Source organism: Marmota monax, unplaced genomic scaffold, assembly GCF_021218885.2.
Source record: "Marmota monax isolate L192 unplaced genomic scaffold, Marmota_monax_Labrador192_F-V1.1 WCK01_AAM20220418_F8-fsc00022, whole genome shotgun sequence".
Lineage (NCBI taxonomy): Eukaryota > Metazoa > Chordata > Mammalia > Rodentia > Sciuridae > Marmota > Marmota monax.
Window position 1 is genome coordinate 8,001,972 of NW_026695215.1, and position 23,558 is coordinate 8,025,529.

General features: G+C 36.8%; 1 protein-coding gene across 6 annotated transcripts in view; it reads left to right on the forward strand.

The window, feature by feature from the left end:
- Window positions 1-23,558, forward strand: part of Hltf (helicase like transcription factor) — a 50,266-nt gene that overhangs the window by 16,710 nt on the left and 9,998 nt on the right. For 3 of the 6 annotated variants that reach the window (XM_058574949.1, XM_046431248.2, XM_046431249.2), the window contains exons 9-20: window positions 3,975-4,059; window positions 5,332-5,425; window positions 6,889-6,968; window positions 7,059-7,103; window positions 8,316-8,405; window positions 9,621-9,718; window positions 13,480-13,623; window positions 14,702-14,840; window positions 17,648-17,783; window positions 19,437-19,616; window positions 21,739-21,863; window positions 22,348-22,538. In XM_058574949.1, coding sequence (XP_058430932.1) covers window positions 3,975-4,059; window positions 5,332-5,425; window positions 6,889-6,968; window positions 7,059-7,103; window positions 8,316-8,405; window positions 9,621-9,718; window positions 13,480-13,623; window positions 14,702-14,840; window positions 17,648-17,783; window positions 19,437-19,616; window positions 21,739-21,863; window positions 22,348-22,538 — 1,407 coding nt within the window. The remainder of the gene's footprint in view (window positions 1-3,974; window positions 4,060-5,331; window positions 5,426-6,888; window positions 6,969-7,058; window positions 7,104-8,315; window positions 8,406-9,620; window positions 9,719-13,479; window positions 13,624-14,701; window positions 14,841-17,647; window positions 17,784-19,436; window positions 19,617-21,738; window positions 21,864-22,347; window positions 22,539-23,558) is intronic. The other 3 variants (XM_046431251.2, XM_046431250.2, XM_046431252.2) reach the window with 3 other exon arrangements.

Below are 23,558 nucleotides of genomic sequence, written 5' to 3' on the forward strand. Positions count from 1 at the left end.
ATAAATAAATATTTAAAAAAAAAAAAAGTAATTGCCAAGAGCTGGAGTTTTAGCTCAGTGGTAGAGCACTTGCTTAGCACATGTGAGGCACTGGGTTCAATCCTCAGCACCACATAAAAATAAATAAAACAAAGGTATCATGTCTGTCTACAAATAAAAAAAATATTTTTTAAAAATTGCGAAGATTGGGCTGGGGATGTGGCTCAAGTGGTAGCACGCTCGCCTGGCATGCGTGCGGCCCGGGTTCGATCCTCAGCACCACATACAAAACAAACATGTTGTATCCGCCGATAACTAAAAAATAAATATTAAAAAATTCTCTCTCTCTCTCTCTCTCTCTCTCTCTCTCTCTCTCTCTCTCTCTCTCTCTCTCTCTCCTCTCTGTCACTCTCTCTTAAAAAAAAAAAAATTGCGAAGATTGATGATACCTTTGGTAGTATGATTAGGGTGTCTTGTGGTATAAGTGAAAGGGTTACATTCTTATGGGCAGTTGCCTTAAGTCTTCATAATCTTTGACCTCATCAGTAATTTTTAATAATCTACTTAAGGAAGTTCTCAGCAATCCATTTTTTCCAAAGATAGTAGTACAAATTATTTCTTCAATGTTATTTTAAAAATAGACAATTTGAGGGCTGGAGTTGTGGCTCAGTGGTGGAGCACTTGCCTAGCATGTGTGAGGCACTGGGTTCAGTTCTCAGCCCTGCATATAAATAAATGAATAAAATAAAATAAAGGTCCATCAACATCTTAAAAAATATTTTTTTAAAAAAAGTAGACAATTTGAAATGTCTCTTTATTGGTAACCGTTAAATTACGATATAGCCATAAAACTTAATGCTATGCAGCTATATTCCAAGTTGTGAATACTTTGCTTTCATGTTTGTTTGCTCTTGTTGTTTTGCTGAGTGGGGGATTAAACTCAGGATCTGTGAATGCTAACGCCAGGTACAGATCTGTGTATAGAGTTCAATTCTCCACTTCCTAATACTTAAATAAGTCATAAAAGTTCTTACGTACTCTGGGGATACCAAAATGTTAATGATAATAATTTGTCCTGTGGGTGGTTTTTCTTTATACTTATTGTCTGTGCGTATGTTTATAAAATATATACACAAATATGTTTATGTTCATTTAAAAATTAGTGGAAAAATAAATGTGATTACAAAGAGTTAAAAATTAGTTAAAAGAGAAAAATAAGTGTTACAAGAAAGAAAAACCATTATTCTTTGTTTTTACCTGAAAGTAGGCTAGGGCAAAGATGTGTGCAAAGAAGCTGTCTCTGAATCCAGCTGTTCCTTTCCTCATGTTTTAATTTTCAGAGGCTGCTACTCAGTCTCCTGTGTCTTGCTCACAGCTGTGTACTGCCAGTTCCCGCCTAGTCACATTGCCTTCTTTTTTGCTTTTATTGAGAGGTAAACCTGCTAGGAGTTCAGGTTCAGTGCCCTTCTGTGGATAGTCCAATGATTTATGTCACTAAAGTGAAAGTTCTAGGGTTACAAAATTGGTAGAAGCATATATGACTAGTTATAGCTTCATTCTTCATTATCAATTGAGAAATTATCAGTTATCACTAAAGACTTCCCTTATTTTTCCTGTAGATTAGCAGTGCATTTAAATTGTTGTAGGACGTTTGAAGGATCTTCATTTTAAAGATACTTATTTGAAATAGAAACTGAAAATGTGATTTCTAACCCACTGAACTTCTATTCCCGTACCACCTTGTTCAGGGTTAGCATCTATATATAGAGAATATTCAGCCTCTTGTTTTTTGGGGCTGGCTTATTTCACTTAGCATGACAGTCTGAGTAATAATCCATCGTGTATATACACCATGTTTTATTTATCCATTCATCTGTTGAAGGGCATCTAGGTTGGTTCCATAGCTTAGCTATTGTGAATTGTGCTGCTATAAACATTGATGTGGCTACGAGTCACTATAGCATGCTGATTTGAACTCCTTTGGTTATTTACCAAGGAGTGGGATAACTGGATCAAATGATAGTTCCAATCCTAGTTTTTTCAGAGAGGAAAGGTGTTAGATTATTAGAAATTACTAATGAGATCAAAGATTATTTACACTTAGGCTCTTGGTATATGTTACCAGTTGCCCTTAAGAATATAACAGTGGATTTTGAGGAACCTCCATATTGCTTTCCAGAGTGGTTGTACTAATTTACAGTCCCACCAACAATGTATGAGTATAACCTTTCCCCCACATCCTTGCCAACATCTGTTATTTGTATTCTTGATAATTGCCATTCTGATTGGAGTGAGGTGAAATTTCAGTGTAGACTTTGCATTTCTCTGATAATTAGAGATGTTGAAATTTTTTTCATATGTTTGTTGACCATTCATATATCTTTGAAGTCTGAAGAATGTGCTTGTTGTGCAGAATCACTTAATATAATGAATAATGTAAATGACATCCTTTACGTGTATATAAATTTTGGGGTAATAATTTTGTATACTTTTTTTTTTAAAGAGAGAGAGAGAATTTTTAATATTTATTTTTCAGTTTTTGGTGGACACAACATCTTTATTTTATTTTCTGTGGTGCTGAGGATCGAACCCAGTGCCCCACGCATGCCAGGCGAGCGCGTTAACGCTTGAGCCACATCCCCAGCCCCAATTTTGTATACTTTTAACTCAATGGTTGCACTAGTCTAGTGATTGAAGACCTGATTGAAAAATTGACAAAAAGCATTTTAACATTTTCTTGGAGCTAATGCATTAAAAATAACCATCCAAACCGGGCATAGATATGCCTATAATCCCAGCTACTTCAGAGGCTGAGGCAGGAAGATCACATATTTAAGGCCAGCTTGGGCAATTTAGTAAGACCCTGTCTCAAAATAAAATGGAAAGGGCTGGGGTTTTGGCTCAGCGGTAGAGTGCTTGCCTGCTCGCCTAGTATGTGCAAGGAAGGCCTGGGGTTTAATCCCTAGTACTATAAAAAAATAAATTGAATGAGGGAGGGATGGAGGAAGGGAGAGTAAAAGAAAAGTTAACTATTAACTCTTCCAGTTACTGTAGCTCTAAAAATGGTTTAGATTGGTACCATTAGAAGGGGATGGTTCTTCTCAACCAACCTCCCACCCCCACCCCAATGTTTTAAACCCAGGGTCTCATGTCCTAGGCAAGTGCTCTGCTAAGCTATACCCCAGCTCCAACCACATTTTTTTTTTTTTTTTTGGTACTGAGGATTGAACTCGGGGGCAGTTGACCACTGAGCCACATCCCCATCCCTCTTCTGTGTTTTATTTAGAGACAGGGTCTCACTGAGTTGCTTAGTGTCTCCCTTTTGCTGAGGCTTGTGAACCTCAGTTCAAACCCTTGTGAAGGGTTTGAACTTGTGATCCTCCTGCCTCAGCCTCCTAGGCCACTGGGATTGCAGGCGTGCACCACCATGCCTCGTTCCAACCACATTTTTAGTAAGATTTTATGAAGTATTCAAAATTCTACTTTTATAGGATTATTTTAAATTTATGTATACATTGATGCATTTTGAAACAAGAGATTCTGTGTGTGATTCTGTTCATGAAGAGAAAATGAGAGAATCATGGATGGCTGGAAATCTCTGATAGAGTAAAGTGGAGGGCTCTCTGGGACCTGCACTGCTGCATCTGTCTGCTCCAGATTTCAAGAGGAAAAGTAATGAAAGGACAGTTTAAGAAAGTAAAGCAGTACAAGACAGGATCTTTAAATTTGTTTAAAACTGATAATAGACCTAGTGCAGTGACACACTCCTGTAACCCCAGCGACTCAGAGGCTAAGGCAGGAGGATCGAGACCAGCCTCAGAAACTTAGCAAAGTCCTAAGCAACTTAGCAAGACCCTGTCTCAAAATTTTAAAAATAAATAAATAAATAAAATAACAAGTTAAGGGCTAGGGATGTGGCTCAGTGGGTTCAGTCCTGGGTACCCAAAATAAACAAAACTGTTAGTACCATTAAAGAAATGTGCCTTTTCACCCAGGAATGTAAGGAATGTAATGTTAAAGATGAGTCTGAGAAACTTGGAGGAAACAGTTCTACTGAAAAGGCAGATGGGCAAGGCAAAGGTAAGCGTTAATTTTAGCTATGACCTGATAATTTGATTTACATTTTTTCCAGCTAATAAATTGCAATTTCATCTTTAATATAAAAAAATTTAGGATCTCTTTCTGAAAGACCTCACAGGGATTGGCTATCAGGAAAAGTTTTATTACAGAAGTGATTTGGTGATTATACAATAGGCAAAAGGCTAGGAAGAACATTTTTGGATGAAAAAAAAAAAATCTCATGAAAGGATAGTTTAAGAAAAAAATAAAGAATATGTTTTGTTTTGGGACCTTAGTGTATTTCATGTTATTTATAATGCATTGTGCAAGAATAACAGCAGATTAAGCTAGAAAGATAGGTTAGAGCCACATTCTGAAGTCCAAGGAGAAAAGAAAAGAGATATGTGGATTTAGTAGTGATATGACTTCACAAAGTCAATTTCTGAAGGTAGGTTAAAGCAGAGTAAAACGGAACGTATTTTAGGTAAGAATCGTAAGAGGACTATTTGGAAGTAACTGTGCTATTGGGGATAGGAAAATCTTTTTTAGAGCGAACAAAGCTGCAGATGGGGTTTTGTTTTGTGGTGGTAGGAAAGAAATCTGTAGGCTGGAAGACTTTTGGATATAACTAAGAAAATGCTTAGTAGGCTTGAGGAAGGAGATGGACATGAGAGAACAGTTAGTTGGATGAGCTGACATTAGAAATAAAGTAGTCAGATGGGAATAAGTAGAAGAGGAAGGCCATTAAAAAAAGGCAGGAGAATTGGGACTTAGGCGATGGCATCTGCTTTTCCTTGTAAAGGGAACGAGGTGGTCTAGGTGTGCAAGGAGTTAAAATCTAGGCAGAGGATGTGGTATAGTGTGGTCATTGTGGAGAATGGCTATGGGAAGTGGAGGAAGGAGTTGATAGGTAACAAAGTGACAGCCAGGATCTGGAAAGTTGGTTAGTGATTGACAGCAGCTGTGTGTGATTCTGTTCTGTTTTGTGAACCCCTCCCCTACCACAGCTTTTGGCGGCCTGGGCCTCCATGGTACAGAGGAATTCATCCAGTGTGGGAACTGGCTGGGTGACTCCTGGGAAAGGATTGCATCCCAAGAAATTGAAGGTTCTAGGTTGGGAAAATGTAGAGTAACTACAACTGGCTGTTTCATGGAAAAAACAGGGCATTTGAAAAAAGTGAAGATGTTGAGAAAACAGATCAGTAATTGTAAAACCAAGATTTTAAGAGGTGGTACTGCTGGTTTAAGACAATTGGATAATTATCTGTATATTTGGCTTTTTCTTTGAAATAGAAAGATCTAGATGTAGTGAAGAACCCAGTATTTCACATATCAAGGAGAAGAAAAAGTGTTCCATGTCAGAATTGTCCAGCTCTCGCCCCAAAAGGTAAATTTTTTTGTGGTTTGATTAAATGAGATGTTTTAATTTAAACTCTTTTTCTTATATATACGAAAGAAAGATGACCGTTTTATCTCAGTTACATAGTTATTTCAGATACTTTCTCATTGCCAGAATCACTGACTTGGATAGTCTGTTCTCATTTTTACAATTGAAGAAAAGTAATGTTGATCTATAGAAGAAGTGAGTTAATAATCATTCATCTTTCTGCCACTTATTATTTCTTTCACTTAGTAATGAAGATCAAGCTCCTGAGTTTTTTGTTTTTGTTTAGACTTTAAAATAGTTTTCTTTAATGTATTTAGGGAATGAACACTAAAGAATTATGTATTGGATGACTTGACAGAACCATTCTTTTGCTCATTTCAAATTTTTTTAAGTTCACTATAATGAAAATAAGACATTTAGGTAGTTATGGAGAGTATCATACTGACTTAGGCTACAGTATGGGAAGAATTTTAGTAAAATACATCATACCCCTCTGATCTACCTTGAATTTTAACAACTTAATTTATACTCTCTGAAGGCTGTGCACATACTGGGCTTTTGTGGCACAATTTTCTGTGGTGTCTGTAGGTGTGATGCCGTGTGCCTGAGTCCTGCCAACAGTAGTCTCTTAACCATCATGGGCGATGATTCTATCATTGGTACCTACATCAGAACTGAACCCCAGAACCAGCACTTGTCAGTTTTTCTTTTATCTGAATCTCAGGTCCATAGATCTGAGCTGTGAACCTAGCTAACATGGTACTGGTAGTGACTGTACCGGGTAAAAGGCAGTAGAGTGCAGTGCTGAGTTCAGCAGCATGTGGCACACTCCCTGTGGCTGGTGTGGGTGTGCCTCCTGTGCAGCAGGCACCTCTGATCCTACCAGGAGGATCACATTACCCCCACTCGCTAAGTGAGAAAACTGCGACGTAGGAACATATAAGGTGGCTTGCTTAAAGTCTCAGCAAACTAGTGGCAGAATGAGGATTTGAGTCTGGGTGGTCTCACTCACTGCAGGGTCCATTGTTCCTAGCCACTTAACCAGTTACATGTTTCTACATGAAATTTAGGAAATTTTCCATTATGATGAATCATTTTGCCTTTGGTTGCTTATTTCTTTATATTGAAGTAGTTGCTTTGATAAGGACCTTTTCTTTTTTGTTTTAGTTTTACATAAAGGTGTTATTTGAACTATAAAATATTGAATTCATTATTAGAATGATTATTTTTTTGACTTAGTTTTTTAAATTTAATATTAATGATATGTATTTTATAAATAAGTACATCTGGTTATGAAAACAGATGCTTTTGACAGATTTGACTTTCATAAGTCAAATAAAATCTTTCTCTTGAAAATATTTCAAAAAATAAACAGTGAGATGAAAAAGCATTTGAATTCCATTTACTAAAAGAGTGTCATATCCCATTTTGGATTGATTTTCTTTGTGTATACTAAATTTTAGAAGAAAAATTACTGTCCAGTACGTTGAAAGCAGTGATTCAGAGGAAATTGAAACAAGTGAATTGCCACAGAAAACAAAAGGTAATTAATGTGCAGAGGATTGGGTTGGGTAATGTGTCTGTATTTTAGCCTTGCATGCCCGTTTTAATGTTTATTTTGGTTTTGTTTTAGGCAGACTGAAAAATATACAGTCAGAGACTAAAAGCCGGGCAAAAGGTATGTGTGTCCTAGACCTTCTTAGTACTAAGAGTCCACACTTAAGGATTATTAAAGTAAAACCCTACTGGTTTGTGTTTCCCAAGATTGGAAATTTTGAGTAATATGTCTTCAACTTTGTTTCTATTTACATTTGAACTCTTCATGGAACTTCATATTTGTTAAATGAATTAAATAAGGAAAATTCAATAAGTAGTTTCAAATTAAAATCTAAGGGGTCATACTTAGATCAACTTAAAATAATTTTCTACTAAAAAAATAACTTCAAGGGACTGGGGATGTGGCTCAAGCGGTAGCGCGCTCGCCTGGCATGCGTGTGGCCCGGGTTCGATCCTCAGTACCACATAATAAACAAAAATGTTGTGTCCGCCAAAAAATAAATAATAAATAGTTCTCTATCTCTCTCTCTTAAAAAAAAAAAAAAAAAAAAAAAACTTCAATAAGATACTTTTATGTATAAATAGTAATTCACAAAGTTAAGTTGGGAGTACCTTTTTTGTTAATATTCCCTTCTTTAAAGGGTGTAAAAATAAAAATAAATAGCTTTATTTCTTTCCTCTATTCTTAAAACATCCCAACCCTATGTGTGCGCAACCCCAACATGGGGGACAGTTGAACCCCAGAGTTGCCCTATCACTGAGCTACTTTTTCAGTCATTTTTATTTTTTATTTTGAGACAGTAAGTTTGGTAAGTTCCTGAGACTGGTCTCCTCCAACTTGGGATCCTCTTGCCTCAGCCTCCTAAGATGCTCAGATTGCATACGATGCCACGATGCCTGGCATCTCCAAAACATTGTTTACTTTATTCTTCTTTAATTCAGATCAAATTGTTTTCCTACTGAATTAAGAAATTGTATTGCATTTGGAAATAAACTGATCATCATTGAACTGATCTGGAAATTTGGTGGCCTTGTTATTAGGAATCAAACATCTGTTTCCTTGAAAAATTTTTTTCCACCCCAGAGTGTAGGCCTGCTCCTCCTCTCACCATTCTTTCGAAGCAGTAGTCTTACCATGAGTGGTTGCATCCCTTCTGTGAGCTAGAGAGACACAGTTATTGTCAGAGGTGACAATTTTTGTTACCAGATAGTTTTATTTTTTTTTCAATAATATATGCTCGTAACATGCTGTAAAAATGGGATCTCTTTCCTCTCATAAAGCCCAGGGAAGGTGACACTGTAAAGTATCTGATTGGCTGTGGTTTTACATCAGCAGGATCTTCCAAGGTCAAAGAAGATGCAGCCTTTGCATGTGCACTGACTTCACCTAGCCCTGCAACAAAGAAGAAAACCTTGAAAAGGGGTCAGTGAATCTGCTAGTTTTCCAGTTTTTTCTGTTTTTCAATGAAAAATGACAAAAGTTATTAAACCATATTAAAGAAGTTTAGAAAATAGAGCAAAGGGAAAGCCACATCCTGATGTCATTTCCCTCAGTGCTTTTTCCTACTGTGCTTGTTTTACAAAGGCATAAATAAGCACAGGGAGTTCTCTAGTGAAGACACAAGAGTAATTTTATAGTTGTTTTAAAGTGTGATTACTTAATTTGATTTCAACTGAATTATAATAAACATTTAGTTTTTGTTATGATTAAAATTTGCTTTTTATTGAAGAATATTAGTGATCTTTATTATAATTTTGTATTTTGTAGCTCATTTGAAAACATTGCTTAAGAGTAAGTATTTGAGATGGAAAGAGATTGAGCTAAAGATACAGAGATCTGGGGCAGTGTGTGTCTCTGTCCCTTGGTCTCATCTGTTTAATACACTGGCATTTCAGCAAATGCATCTTATTTCTGTGTTTTCATCAACTGCTATTAGGACTTTGGTGTCCAGCCCAGTGTCCCTGAATATGTGCTCAGCTTGCTGTCTTGCTTCACTTAGGTTTCTAAGAGATTGTCACCCAAAAAGCAGTACCCTCCATAACCCTCCCTCTCAGACCTCCTCAAGCCCACAGTTTCTGTCCTCACATCACATTTAATTTTTTCTTCACATTGTCACTGCCTGATGTTACTCTATGTATGTCTGTGGCCCGCTTCCTCCATTGGAGTATAAGTCACCTGAGTCATTTTGACCATATCCTGTGGGTGACAGAGAGCTGCCCTTGTGTAATGGGGGGAGGGATGCATAAGTTGTTGTAGCAAAGTAAAGATCACTTGGGGCCAGCTTGGAGTACAAATACTGCAGGTTTAAGAAACTGTGTAGAACCATTACAAACAGCAATATAGGCTGTGCACACCCGGCAGTGTCACAGACTGCTGCCTCTGTATCCTTCCAGGCACATCCTGCTGGCTCTTCTGATAAACATTCTCTGGGGTTTTAGGTTTTTAAAGTGACAAGGTAAAATTTAGTCTCTGTTCCTTCGTGGCTACAGACACAAATTCATCCACTTCATTTTAATTCTACTCAATTTCTCTTCTCATGAGGCAGATGATTGCCACCTCCTTATTGACATGTATGTCCCCCCCACCCCCAAAATAAAATAAAAGTAGTCAAAGGCTTTGTCAATGATTTGTCCTCAGGAGCATCTGCAGTGGAGGGTTCAAAGAAAACTGATGTTGAAGAGAGACCAAGAACAACACTGATTATCTGCCCACTTTCTGTGTTGAGCAACTGGATTGTAAGTCTTTGAAGTCTTCATTTAAAATGTGGTGTAATTTATATTTGTCTTATAAAATATATTCTGTTAGAAATATGCTTTGTCATCATTTTGTGTTAGGTGAGTTGGGATTATGTTTGCTGAGTTGAAGTAATTTTTCTTTGAAGATTTATGCTAAAGAACTTCATTTGCTAATGTGAGATTTGGTTATATTTTTGCCTTTGCCACTTTTGTTCCCTGAATAGAAAGGATACATAATTTAATATTCCACCATGTTTACCAACTGACTATCAGAACTTCTTTTTCTGATAATTACATGCATAGTTACTTATTTTTATAACACAGCCCCTTTCTGCTTTGATTATTCTTAAGCTCTTTTTATAGATTTTTCTATTTAATCCTCACAATTATTATTTTCACTTATCACGTGACCAAACTGAAACATAGAGGTTAAGTAGCTTGAGTAACGTCACCCAGGAAACACATGATGGAACTTGGGTGCTGTGTCCAATACTAGGACTCCTGAGCCTATGCTTTCAAGGTTACTCACCAGAGGAGTTTGTCCCCCCCACCTGCCCACCCAACAGATTGCTTTTCTTTTCCAAAACATAACATGGGAAGTGCTGCTTGCTCCCTGTCCATTTTGCGCTTAAGACCTCACATTGTAATGAAATACTGAGTCTTTTGAAAGCACTGTGGGTGTCCCCTGTATATGAACCTGCATTCTTGCTGCCCCTGAGGTTATCAGTTCTCTGTCTTTGCTCCTTTTATCTGAGAGAAGGAAGTCTCTCACCTCTTTTTAAGACCAGTACTTCAGTGTGTACATTGTTTTCCGTCTTTTCTGCCTTTGCCTTTTCTCCTCTTCCCCGTCTGTTGATAATCCGCTCTCTTCCCACTGGTGTCCGTGCAGCGCACTAGGGCTGCTTCATCCTACTCCACTGTCCTCTTGTCAGACCTCACCTCTGCTGGTGCTTCTCTGCTCGCCTTCACTGCCGTGCTGCAGGTTCGTCCTGCCGGGGGCTTTCACTTACTCTTCATTGTTGTCATCGGGCTTTTACCATCAGTGGTCAGAATTGCATTGGGAAAGATAGTGATCGTCTAGTGTCTGTTCTTGGCTTTTTTTTCTTGGCCTGGTGTTGACTGAAAGGATTTCTCCTTCACTTTATGGGCTTGCCTGCTGTGGCAGGGCTTTTCTGTTTAAGTTTTGGCTTATTTGTTTTTTTAAAAAAAGGAAATACCCCTTATCTCAGTGCATCCATTTTTCCTCTTAGGACTAGATAGTTTTGACTGAATGGATTTCTCCTTCACTTTATGGGCTTGCCTGCTGTGGCAGGGCTTTTCTGTTTAAGTTTTTGGCTTATTTGTTTTTTAAAAAAGGAAACACCTCTTATCTCAGTGCATCCATTTTTCCTCTTAGGACTAGATAGTTTTAGTGATCTATTCCTCTTTTTTAATTATTTATTTTGGCAGGGGGCACTGGGGATTGAACTCAGGGGCACTCAACTGCGGAGCCACATTCCCAGCCGTATTTTGTATTTTATTTACAGACAGCGTCTCTCTGAGTTGCTTACTGCCTCTATGTTTCTGAGGCTGGCCTTGAACTCGTGATCCCCCTGCCTCAGCCTCCTGAGCTGCTAGGATTGCAGGCGTGCACCACTCACAGCATCAGTATTTCTTTATAATTTTATATTTGGAAACCAAAGTTTGAGTAATATAAACATAGTAAATGAAACTTCCCAAGTCTTTCCTACTGAGATTATGTGAAAATTGAAAGGAATGAGGGATGGTTGGGCATATAGGGGTTCAAGGTAAAGAGTTAGAATTTTTCAGTCTCTCAGCAAGCTGCTTGCTGTCTCCCAAGTGAGTGACATAATGTTCTAAAGAACATGGAAACTCATCTTCCTTTCCCCCCACCCCAGATATGGAAAATAATCCAGTTAAAGGATTAAGGCCTGGGGACAGTCCATCTTCTATCACATATTAATTCTGGATATTTAGACATGTTGTTTAATATTTTAGTACCTTTTTCTTTTCTGTGACCACCTGACAAGAACAACTTAGACAATGGAACGTTTATTTGGGGCTCGTGTTTTTAGAGATCTCAGTCTGTAGATGGCTGAGTCCATTGCTCTGGGCTTGATGTGAGACAGCACATCACTGGGAAGGTCCGAACAGAGGAAAGCTGGTGGGCAGGAAGCAAAGGGATAGAGTGAAGGGACCATAGGGAAGGTGCACCCTTTCAGGGTACACCCCCTGTGTGACCAGCCCCCTCCAGCCACGCCCCACTTGCCTATGGTTACGACCCATCCATTTAAACTAAGACAGGCTGATTACCTCTGAGTATTCCTGTATTAGCAGGAGCTTTTGGGAGACACCTCATATCTAAACCATAACACTTGTCATTTTCTGTATTCATATGGAACCCAGCACAGTATCCAGAAACAGAGTAATGGTAGTTTTTTCTTCAGGAAAGTTGATTTTCTTCTATTCTCAATCTAATTCTTTCAGAAATACACTGTGCTATTTTATTGCCACCCTCTGACTCAGGTTGCTTATATAGAATTTTTTCTCAGTACTAGATTTCTTCACCAAATTTCTTGAAAATTCTCTGTATTTTTACCTTTATCATTTCACATTTGCTGTTTACTTCTTTGCATTTTCCTGTTCTGTTTCATGTTGCAGGCTCTCTTCAGCCCACAGTTGTCTGGGGTTTACTCCCACCTTTTCTGGAAAGTTTTGGGAGAGCTTCTTTGACCTCCTTGTGGAGACCACTGAGCTTGTTTTTGTTCTTCTGCCTTACTTTGTGTGTCTTATTTTGTAACCCATCTCCAAACCTTTTTATAAATAGGATGAACATAATTTACAAACTAAAAGTCATCATTGAAGTTTAATATTCTTTGGCTCTCACGAATGTCTTGTTACCTAACTTTCTAACCACTGTTTCTTTGCCTTTGTTCTGGGTCCTGTTAAGTTCCTGTTAAGTTTTTCTTCTTTCCTTTAAAGCATGGTATTTTTTAAAAAATTATGAGGCATTTTAATGAGATCTGCATTTACTCAGAAAGCTTTAATAATCACCAAGAGTCTAACACATTCGCATTACTTTTTCTTTGCTGCAGTATGCCCTTCCTCCCATAAAAGTGTGAGCGCACTCTGAATAGTGAGTGATAGGCGCTGTCCCTGACCACCTTCTATTTTTGTTGTACATCCTAATCCTAAATTTTTTTTCCCTCAAAATCTTCCAGGTCAATTGTTTTCATGATTTATAAAAACAAAACAAAAAAACAAGACAGGGACAGTTTGTTATTTTTCCCATTTTCAGCTGCATCATTGTTGTGGTTGATATTTGGCAAATAGCAGGCCTAGTAAATTGAAGGAAAGAACGGGTACTGTGCTTGAATCTTGCCCTACATCTTTGGAAATATTAGTTGCTGGTTTATTATGTTTAATCTTGATATTAGGGGTCTCCTAATTCATAGAAAAACATTTTTATTAAAACATTAAATTTTCAAAATGCTAATTTCTGTTTGAAAGAAGCTTGATAACTTTTTTCTCTTTAAAATGGAATGGCTTTTTATTATATTGGTAGGTCCAGGATTACTGTATGTGTCAGTTTTTCTGACAATGTAATAATAATTAATAGTTATCATTATTATCTTGTTAGTTTAGATTACAAAAAAATTTATTTTATGCAATTGTGGTAGCTTGATTTGTGACACTATTGCCAGGACTATATTTCTTATGTACATAATACATTATTAAAAATATTTCTAATTTTCTTCTAGGACCAGTTTGGGCAACATATAAAATCAGAGGTGCACTTGAATTTTTATGTTTATTATGGTCCTGATCGTATTAGAGACCCAGCCTTGCTTTCAAAACAGGATATTGTTTTGACTACCTACAACATTTTAACTCATGACTATGGAGTAAGTGTGCTGATATTTAGAGATTGAAGGTTGAATTTAAGGACTGTTATCATTCTTCAGGTTTCTGAAGTGTTCTAAAATTCAAACTGTGTACTCTTTTATTCTAATACTTAATATGTAGAGAATAGTAGGATTTTTAAAAAACTTGGTTAAAAAAGGAAGGATTGTATTTTGTTTAGATACTAATTTAGAAATGTTTTCCATTTAGAATGTTTTTAGTTAAAATTTAACTTTGGATTTGTAACAAGTACATATAGCAGTTTATAAATGAAAAATTTTTTTATTCTGGAAAATTGTTTTCTGTTGTAATGATTTGATTAATATTTTGGTTTAAAAAATAGCTTTTCTGTAGCTGCAGTTAATAAGTTTCCCAGTTCTAGGAATAGGAATCTAGGTGTTTTTTTTTTTTTAAACATATATAATTCAAATTGTTCAGTTAAAACATTTTTTAAAATACCTTTTAGTCACAATTTCAGTCTTCTCATGAAAATAGAAGAGAGACCAATAGAATAGAGGAAGGAGATGGGAAGAGGAGAGGAGAGGTACTAGGGAGTAAAATCGACCAAATTATATTATTAAATTGTGCACAAGTGCAAATATGTAACAGTGAATTCCACTGTTATGTATAATTATTATGCACCAATAAGTAATACTAAAAAAAAAAATGGAGGAAAATAATTTCAGACTTTAGGTAAGAATGTTACCTTTATATAAAAGAAATCAAGGTTGTTACATTGAAAGAATTCTTATAACTGGCAGTTGTTTATCATCATTGTAAATCTGATGCAGAGTAGTTCAGGGTATCCTACAGTTTGATTCTTTAGCGAGCTAGACTAGACTTGGGTTTGAAGGCAGGTTCTTCTGCTTCCTAATGGTGGTTCTTTGGACAGCAAACTTGGCACCTTGGGCTTCAGTGTTCTTACCTCTGATAATGCTCAGCTTGTGAGTGTTCAGTACTTTAACGGGCATAGTTCTTGAATTAAAAGCAGTGTTGATGTTAAAGAAAAAGAGCAAATATTATTAAGCAAATTATGTCCTGTTCCTGTGTTTTTCAACTGTCATGACACACTTCTTTCAGACGAAAGGGGACAGTCCATTACATAGCATAAGATGGCTAAGAGTGATCCTGGATGAAGGCCATGCCATTCGAAATCCAAATGCTCAGCAGACAAAAGCTGCACTCGATTTAGAAGCAGAAAGGAGATGGGTATTGACAGGTAATTATGACATCAGACTTATTTTTACCTTACATCGTTTTGATTTATTTTTAAAATTGACCTATAAGTATTAAAATATTTATGGGGTACCATGTGGCTTTTCAAGATATGTACACATTGTGTCATTATTCAGGGTAAGCCTAACTATCTCCTTAATTGTGCATCTTTCTTTGGGTGAAAATAAAGTCCTTTCTTTTGGCTCTTTTGAAGTGTGTTGATATTGTCTGTAGCCACCTACTAATTCTAGCTGTACCTTAGTACCCACTGACGAAGCTTTTACTACTCCCTCCCTGTTCCTCTCCTCGGCCTCTGGTCACACTTCTGTGAGATGACTCTATTCCATGCTGCTTTCCATGTTCCATGATGACTGTATTAATTTGCATTCCCACTAACAGTGCACAAGGGCTCTCTTTTCCTCATGTCTTTGCCAGGAATTGTCTTTTGTCTTTTGATAAGTCATTCTGAATGGAGTGAGGCAATGTCTCATTGTGGATTTGACTTGCATTTCTTTTATGAGTAATGATGTTGAGCATCATTTTCATATACCTGTTGGCTATTTCTGTATCTTCTTTTGGGAAATGTCTACTTAGATGTATTGATCATTTAAAAACAATTTTTTTCTTTTGCTATTAATTTCCAGAGTTCCTTATATATTCTGGACGGCAAACCCCATCACATACATAGTTGGCAGATAATTTTTCCATTCTATAGGTCGCTTCTTCACTGACGATTGTTTCCTTTGTTGTGTGAAGCTTTTTACCTTCATGTAATTCCATTTGTCTATTTTTAATTGTTTCCTGCATTTTGGGGATCTTTTGGGATCTTATCAAAAAAAGAAAGAAGAATATTTGCTCATTCCAGTGTTCTAAAACATTTTACCTGTTTTCTTCTAGTAGTTTTGGGTCTTGCCTGTAGTCTTTAATCCATTTCAAGTTGATTTTTGAAACTGATGGGATATAGGGGTCTGGTCTAGTTTCATTCTTCTGCATAGAGATATTCAAATATCTCTGCACTGTTTATTGAAAAGGTCCTTTTCTTGTACCTGGTCTTAGCACCTTTGTTGATAATTATGTGGATAGACTTGTAGGTTTACTTCCACGCTCTCTGTTCTGTTCCATTGGCCTGTGTATCTGTTTTTATGCCAGTGTGATGCTATTTTGATTCTCACAGACTTTCAGTTGATGGTTGAAGTCAGGTAATATAGTGCTTCTGCTCTATTCTTTTTACTCAAGATTGCTTTGGCTGTTCCAGAGTTTGAGATTCCTTGTGAATTTTTTTTTCTTTTTTGGAACTGAGGATTGAACTCAGGGGCAATCAACCACTGAGCCACATCCCCACCCCTATTTTGTGTTTTATTTAGAGACAGGGTCTCACTGAGTTGCTTAGTACCTCACCATTACTGAGGCTGGCTTTGAACTTGCAATCCTCCTGCCTCAGCGTCCTGAGCTGCTGGGATTACAGGCATGTGCCACTGTGCCTGGCGGAGATTCCATGTGAATTTTACAATTTTTTTTCCTTTTCTAATTCTGAAGAATGTCTTTGATATTTTGGTACAGATTGCACTGAATCTGTAAATCGCTGTGGGTGCTACAGACATTTTCTCAGTATCGATTTTTCCAATCTGTGACGGGATGTTTTTCACTTTATTTTTGAGTTCTCTTCAATTTTATCACTGTTTCCTAGATCTCCTTGTAGACATCTTTTGCCTCTTTGGTTATATTTATTCCTAGGTCTCTTGGTTGGTTATAGCTATTGTAAATGGGGTTTCTTCATTTTTTTTTCCATATAATTTGCTAGTGTCATATTGAAATGCCACTACGGATTTTGTATCTTACAACTTTGCCAAATTTGTTTTTGAGCCAGAGGAGTTTTGGGTTTTTTTTTTTTTTTTTTTTAACATATAAAACCATATTCTCTGTTAACAGTGACACTTTTAACTCCTTTTCCAATTTGGATGCACTTGTTACTCCAGCTAGCACCTATGTGAAAGTGGTAAAAGTGGGAATCTTGTGTTAAATTTAAAAAATAATTTTGGGGACCGTGATGTAAGTGGTAGAATGCTCATCTAAAATAGAAGGCCTTAGGTTTGATCCTCCGTACTGCAAAAGAAAGAAAGAAAAAAAAAACTTTTTAACTATTAAGTTGGTGATATAACATTGTAATTGACTAAAAAGTCAATTCTAAAATTAATGATAGAAACAATTTAATCAAGTGTTTTGTTCTTCATAATTGCTCATGATATAACACCCTTAGGGTCATAGTTTATTTATGGAACCTGCTTATTCTTGAACCTCAGGGAAGAATAGACACTCCAATCCTATAATCAGAATCTTGACTTTCCTATTGTCCATCTTAGAGCCTGTTTGCTATTCATGATACCTTTACTGGAAGATGGGAAAAGGAATATAAATTTATATTAGTTGCTTATTTTTCTTGCTGGTGCTACTTATTTTAAAACCAAATAAGCTAGGTATGCAATGAAGAGAAAGTGGAGTTTACTGGATTTTTCTGTTCCCCTTATGTTGACAAGTGACAGCTAAAAATTAGAGTAAAATTATATTTTGAGATGTGTACATGTGTAACAAAAGACTGCAGGCACAGCTGTTAGTGGTGTGCCTCATCCAGAGTGTCTGTTTTCACCTGTTTCATCTGGTTGTACAGGACAGATGTTCTTAAGCATCAATAGGGACTGGGGGTGTGATCCAGTGGTAAGAGTGGTTGCCTGGCACGTGTGAAGTCCCAGGTTTGATTCTAGAACTATCAAAAAAGAAAAAGGAGGAGTTATAACAGTTTCCTTTTATTTTTAGGAACTCCTATCCAGAATTCTTTGAAGGACTTGTGGTCTCTTCTGTCCTTTTTAAAACTTAAACCATTTATTGATAGAGAATGGTGGCATAGAACAATACAACGTCCCGTCACTATGGGTGATGAAGGAGGACTTAGGTAAGTCACTTCATAACAGCTGATGTGTGTGTTAGTGACAGACAGTGGAACCATTTCCATTATTCTTTTTATTTGACTCTTGACTTCCCTTTCTAAAAAGTGTATACATTGTATCCCTTTGACTCTTAGAACATAGTGACTTTTATTTGGGGAGACAAAGATTTCTAATCACCAATAATTGCTTTTTTTCTATTTTAGCCATGAATGGAAAGGCAGGGCTTTGTGCTCTGGGTGTTGCTTTTAGCCACTGGAGCCCCCACTAACAGATTCAACAGTGATAGGAAAAATAGTATCCTTCAGGATCCTATAAGCATTAAATTGTCATAATTCATATAGTTTTGTACATGATTGTTGATGATGTGATTCAGTGACCTCAACAAGTTTTTTTATGAGAGGACGTTTCCCATAGTTGTTTCTGGTGGACACAGATAAAAGTTGAACACATAAATGAAAACTCAACTTGGTGGCAGCCATTTGCTAGGATAATGTGCTTCAAGTTTTTTTATCTTAGAGCAGTGATTTTTAAACTGAGGATTTGGGACCATTAGTGGGTTACAAAATTGTTATAAAGGTTGTAGTCAGTATTGAAAAGAAAATGAAACAGTATAAGAGAAAATAAAAGTTCAAAGTGTATCATACATGGTAAATATTGCTTTGAGAAATATATTTGTTTGTGTATGTTCTCCAGGTGCAGTAAAATGTGTTTCTTACTATGAGTTAGAGTGAAAAAGATTCAGAAGCCATTAACTTAGTTGGCAGAACTGACCACTTGAACCAGCTATTTAAATTCAAGTTAGGGAATTGTTTTTGTATTTCACTGTTGGGGAAGTGTACATCAGTTCTTAAAGAGGTGGTGTGCCTCCTTTAATTCTGATGTTGAGAGAGAGCTGTAAAGATTGTGGAACTAAGAAGGTGTTTCTTCCCTGAATTTTCACATCATGTTTTTATTTTGGGGACACTTGTTATTTATAAAAATCACTTTAGATTTTCATATAACACTGTTGATTTTCATATTATAGAAAATAGGATTTTTTAAACTTATTAAGTAAAAATGTTTATTTTGGCTCACAGAAGGTTGGCTCTTACCTATATTTGTATTCTTGCAACTTTAAATGAAGCACCTTGTGATTATAGCATAAGAATCTGAGTCTTGACTGTTGATGATGTAGTTGACAGGACAATTGAGAATTAATGACTGGAACAAAAATGGAGAGAAGAGCTTAAGAAAAGACAGGATTTAAGAAGATTAAACTGATTGGGATTTAGTTGAAAAAAATTCAGTACATTTGTTGTAATAATTTTCTGCTTGTAGAATAGTTCTGTGATGGGCTGAGGATGCGGCTCAAGCGGTAGCGTGCTCGCCTGGCATGCGTGCGGCCCAGGTTCGATCCTCAGCACCACATACAAACAAAGATGTTGTGTCCACCAAAAACTAAAAAATAAATATTAAAAAATTCTCTCTCTCTCTCCCCCTCTCTCTTTAAAAAAAAAAAAAATAGTTCTGTGATTATCAGATTGGATAAGACCTCAAATAAGGATTAAAAAAAAAAACTTTACTAAGGTTATAAAATAGTAATAAGTTAAATTTTTCTTTCTTGCTATGTAGAAATAAAAAGTTGTTTTTTTAATTATTTTTTTTTTTATTTTGACTAGACGTTTACAGTCCCTAATTAAAAATATCACACTTAGAAGAACAAAGACAAGCAAAATTAAAGGAAAGCCTGTTTTGGAGTTACCAGAACGTAAAGTATTTATTCAGCACATTACACTTTCAGATGAAGAGAGAAAGATTTACCAATCTGTGAAAAATGAAGGCAAAGCTACTATTGGAAGGTATGGAGAAAGAGCTGTGTTCAAACTTTTCTTTCTTTGTTTCCCACTAACTGAATCACGTTTCGTTTTTTTGTTGTTGTTGTTGTTATTTTAATATATGTTAGCAGTAAAGTTGCAAATTTATTGAAAGATAATTTTCTTCTGTGGTCTATAGGATTTTTTTTTTGTTTAAAAATTAATAGTTGAAGTGAATGACATAATAGTGTATTTTACCAGGTAAGTAATTCCTTTAGGCTGGAAAAAAATTTAGAGTCTACATAAAATCATAAGTTTTGAATTGCTTGTCAGAAGACCTTGCTTGCTTCTATTTTTGACTGTGTCATGGGAGTACATAAAAACCATTTGGAAGAGGGTGGATGCATGGCTAGATAGAGAGATAGTTCAACTTATTAAGGACCAAAACTATAAGGAGGATGTGCACATTTAAATGAATTAAGATTTTTAAAAAGTTACTGTAGATTCGTTAAAGATAAAAGTATGAAGAAAGAAAAGAAAGTTATAGTACAAGAAAGAGGGAGTGATCAGTGGTGTCACATGGTGTAGAGAACTCAGAAAGGGCCATTAATCTTGTGATCAGGAGTTACCAGGGTAAACTCTCAGATGAGGAAGTAGATTACAAAGAAATGGAGACTGCAGAGATGGACTAGATTCCACTAAGGTTATCTTTAAAAGGAAGAAAAAAATGAGACTGGTATGTAGGGTTGATGCTTGATTGTTAGTTCAGCTTTTAATGGGTTTGGGTAACTGCTTTTTTTGGCGGGGAGGGTGGTACTGGGGATTGATCTCAGTGCCACTGGCTACTGAGCCACATCCCCAGCCCTGTTTTGTATTTTATTGAGAGACAGGGTCTCACTGAGTTGCTTAGCACCTTGCATTTTGCTTTGAACTTGTGATCTTCCTGCCTCTGCCTCCTGAGCTGCTGGGATGGGTTACTGCTTCTAAGGGGAAGAGAATATATGTGTACTGCAGAGGAGAATTCTCCAGAGGACAATACAGCAGGTGTGTAGAAGAAGTGAAGCCCAGTGGGAGCAAATAGCATCCAGAGTCAGGCAGTGGCCTGTGAGGCTGGCCATCTCCAGAGGAAGGTGGGGTCGGGGCTGAGGAAGGTCTGCTGACTTTGCAGCTATCTTTAAAAGGTACAGTGTTGGGAGTGACAGGGTCCTGTCTGTAGGGTGGATAGAGAAATTGGTCAACAGGACTTGCCAACAAAAGGAACAAAATGTGGGAATCTGAGAGTGGGAACTGTGACTGACTGTAGCGGATGAGGAACTGGTTGGAATGGAGTCTGGGCCAGCAGAAGCATGTGTGATGTGCGTGCTACTAGGGCCTAGAGTGAGCAGGACTGCACAAGTGGGGCATCCTCCCAGCACGAGAACTGCAGGAAGGTCAGGCCCATCGCAGCTTTGGTAGAAGCCAGGTCTTTTTTTCAGAGCACTTTGTCGTTGCCTTAGGATTCTTTTTTAAGGAAGAAGAGTTTTATTGAGTGACATGAAGTCATGGCGGTATCCTTGGTCATAATTCTTGTTTGTTCTATGGCAGTGTTTCTCTGGTGACTTTCCTTTTGCTGCCTTCCTTGCTCTGTGCTAATTATTACTTAGCATTCAAGTATCTTGAATTCTTACTGAACTAGTATTTGCTAGTCCAGGTTCATGTGAGGTTCATACCCGTGTGCCAGAACAGCAGGAAATATTTCAGTTTACTTTTGGGATGTACATCTGTTCTAGGTTCTTTGTTGGTGCGCACATAACAGATTCAAGGCCCTGGAGCTGTGAGGTGTGGAGGACTGGGCCCGCACGTGTCGAGTGCATTTCTGGGCTTCCTCGTGCAGCTTGCCTTCCTTTTTTGGTATAAACGTGTGCAGAGAAGCTCAGGGCACCAGGTGTGCACCCTGAGTCTGCCATCTCTTTTAAAGGATTGTGGTTTGGTGGGTCATATCCATCAACATCTTGTCCAGCTTTTCCTACAGCTGGCAGCCATTGCTCATCTGTAGTGCTCTGTGGTTAACAAATCTCTCTTGGTATCATTAAATTAAAGTATGCTTTTCTGGCTTTTGTTCTTGTTTTGAAGTAATTTCCAGAGAAGTTGTTTAGAGGATTTCACTCGTAACACGTTTCTGTTTCAGGTACTTTAATGAAGGAACTGTCCTTGCACACTATGCAGATGTCCTGGGTCTTCTGCTTAGACTGCGGCAGATTTGTTGTCACACTCACCTTCTTACAAATGCAGTGTCTTCCAGTGGCTCCTCAGGTAAGAAGTATGTTGGAGGTGTGCCATTGTATTTGTTAGAAGTAATTTAAATCGGAATGAGAAGTTTTTTATGTGGCTTAAATTTGGTTTATTGTTTCATTTTGCCCTGTGAACATTGTTTATTAAAGGGCTTAGTGTACTCAGGGTGTGTACTCAGGAACTTTTTACCAGAGAAAGGGAATTATAAGGTTCTTGCAGGATTTCTAGTGGTAGATACCCTTAGATGAAAGGTTCAAGTTGGATCTTTTAGTCTGCTAGTGTAATCAGATCAAGCTGTAATGATGCTTCTATAGGAGGTTTGGTAGGAATCATCTATTATTTTGTCTTCTGACTTTTTCTTAAAATTTCAAATTTAAACTAGCTTTTGCCATGTCAAGAACAGATGAAAAGACTACCTATGTTTGCAAACAGAACTTTGCCTTATGTAAGGTAGATTAATTTGTCTAGCCATGTTATAAATCTTGCTCTGAAATTAATTTTTCAGCCTTTTCTCTAGGAAATGATACACCTGAAGAATTGAGAAAGAAGTTAATAAGGAAGATGAAGTTAATTCTGAGCTCAGGTTCAGATGAAGAATGTGCAATTTGCTTGGATTCTTTAACAGTTCCTGTGATAACACATTGTGCACATGTGTTTTGTAAACCTTGTATTTGTCAGGTCATTCAGAATGAGCAGGTAAGTATTTTGTTCAGTATAGGATCACTGTTGCATGGAGTGGTGGGCTTTTCTTTAGCGTAATGGAAACCCAGTTCCAAGGAAATAGAAGTTTCGACTTATATTTAATAATGACCTTTTTGATGATTAATTATTTCAGTATCTTCATAGATGATTTATTTCTCATTGTTATTCCCTTTTAACTACTATATATACATATATATATATTTTTTTTTTTTGAGGCACTTTTTTACAGACAGTAATCCTAGTTCTGTGTACTGTTTAGATCATTGCTGATAAATATACTGATGAGGAAAGGCTGAAAGATAATTTCCATCTTATAGCAGCCATATTTTTTGTGAAAAAAACATGAAATTTATTTTAATAATACACTTTAATCCAGCATATCTAAAATAAAAATGTGATATATTACATTATTTTTAACTAGATGTTCAAATTCTGGCGGTATTGTATACACCTATCACCTCAATTTGGCTCATTTAAAAAGCTTAATTGATCCATGTGATTATTTGCCATCATATTGGGTAATGTAGATCTAAATACTTCTGTGTGGTAAATTTTTTTGAGGTAGAATAATCTTTTTAAGCAGTCCTGCAGCTAGTGCAGATTTTCTTAAACATTTTGATTCGACATGTAGAATACATTTAGAAAAAAAGTGGATAAATTACAGTTGTACAGTTAGAGAATTATAATTATCATAAGGTAAACACATCCATGTATCTCCTCCCAATCCTTTGCCATCTTCCTTCTCCCAAGAGGTAACACTAGCATACTGATTTCTAAGAGTTTCAGTTTCAGAGACTTTTCTTATTGCAGTAGTATTTGTATCTAGTTATTTAAGATATAATCTAATTTTATTAGCAGGTCTTAGTATAACAGACAACAGATGTTGCTTTGAACAAACCTGATAGTGGTTGGCAGATCTGGACAGCTGTATAAGGTGTCATAAGAATTGCCTGCAAATGATGTGGTATTTAGCATTTTAAGCTCTTGCTGCCAGTCAAGACCACATACTTTTTA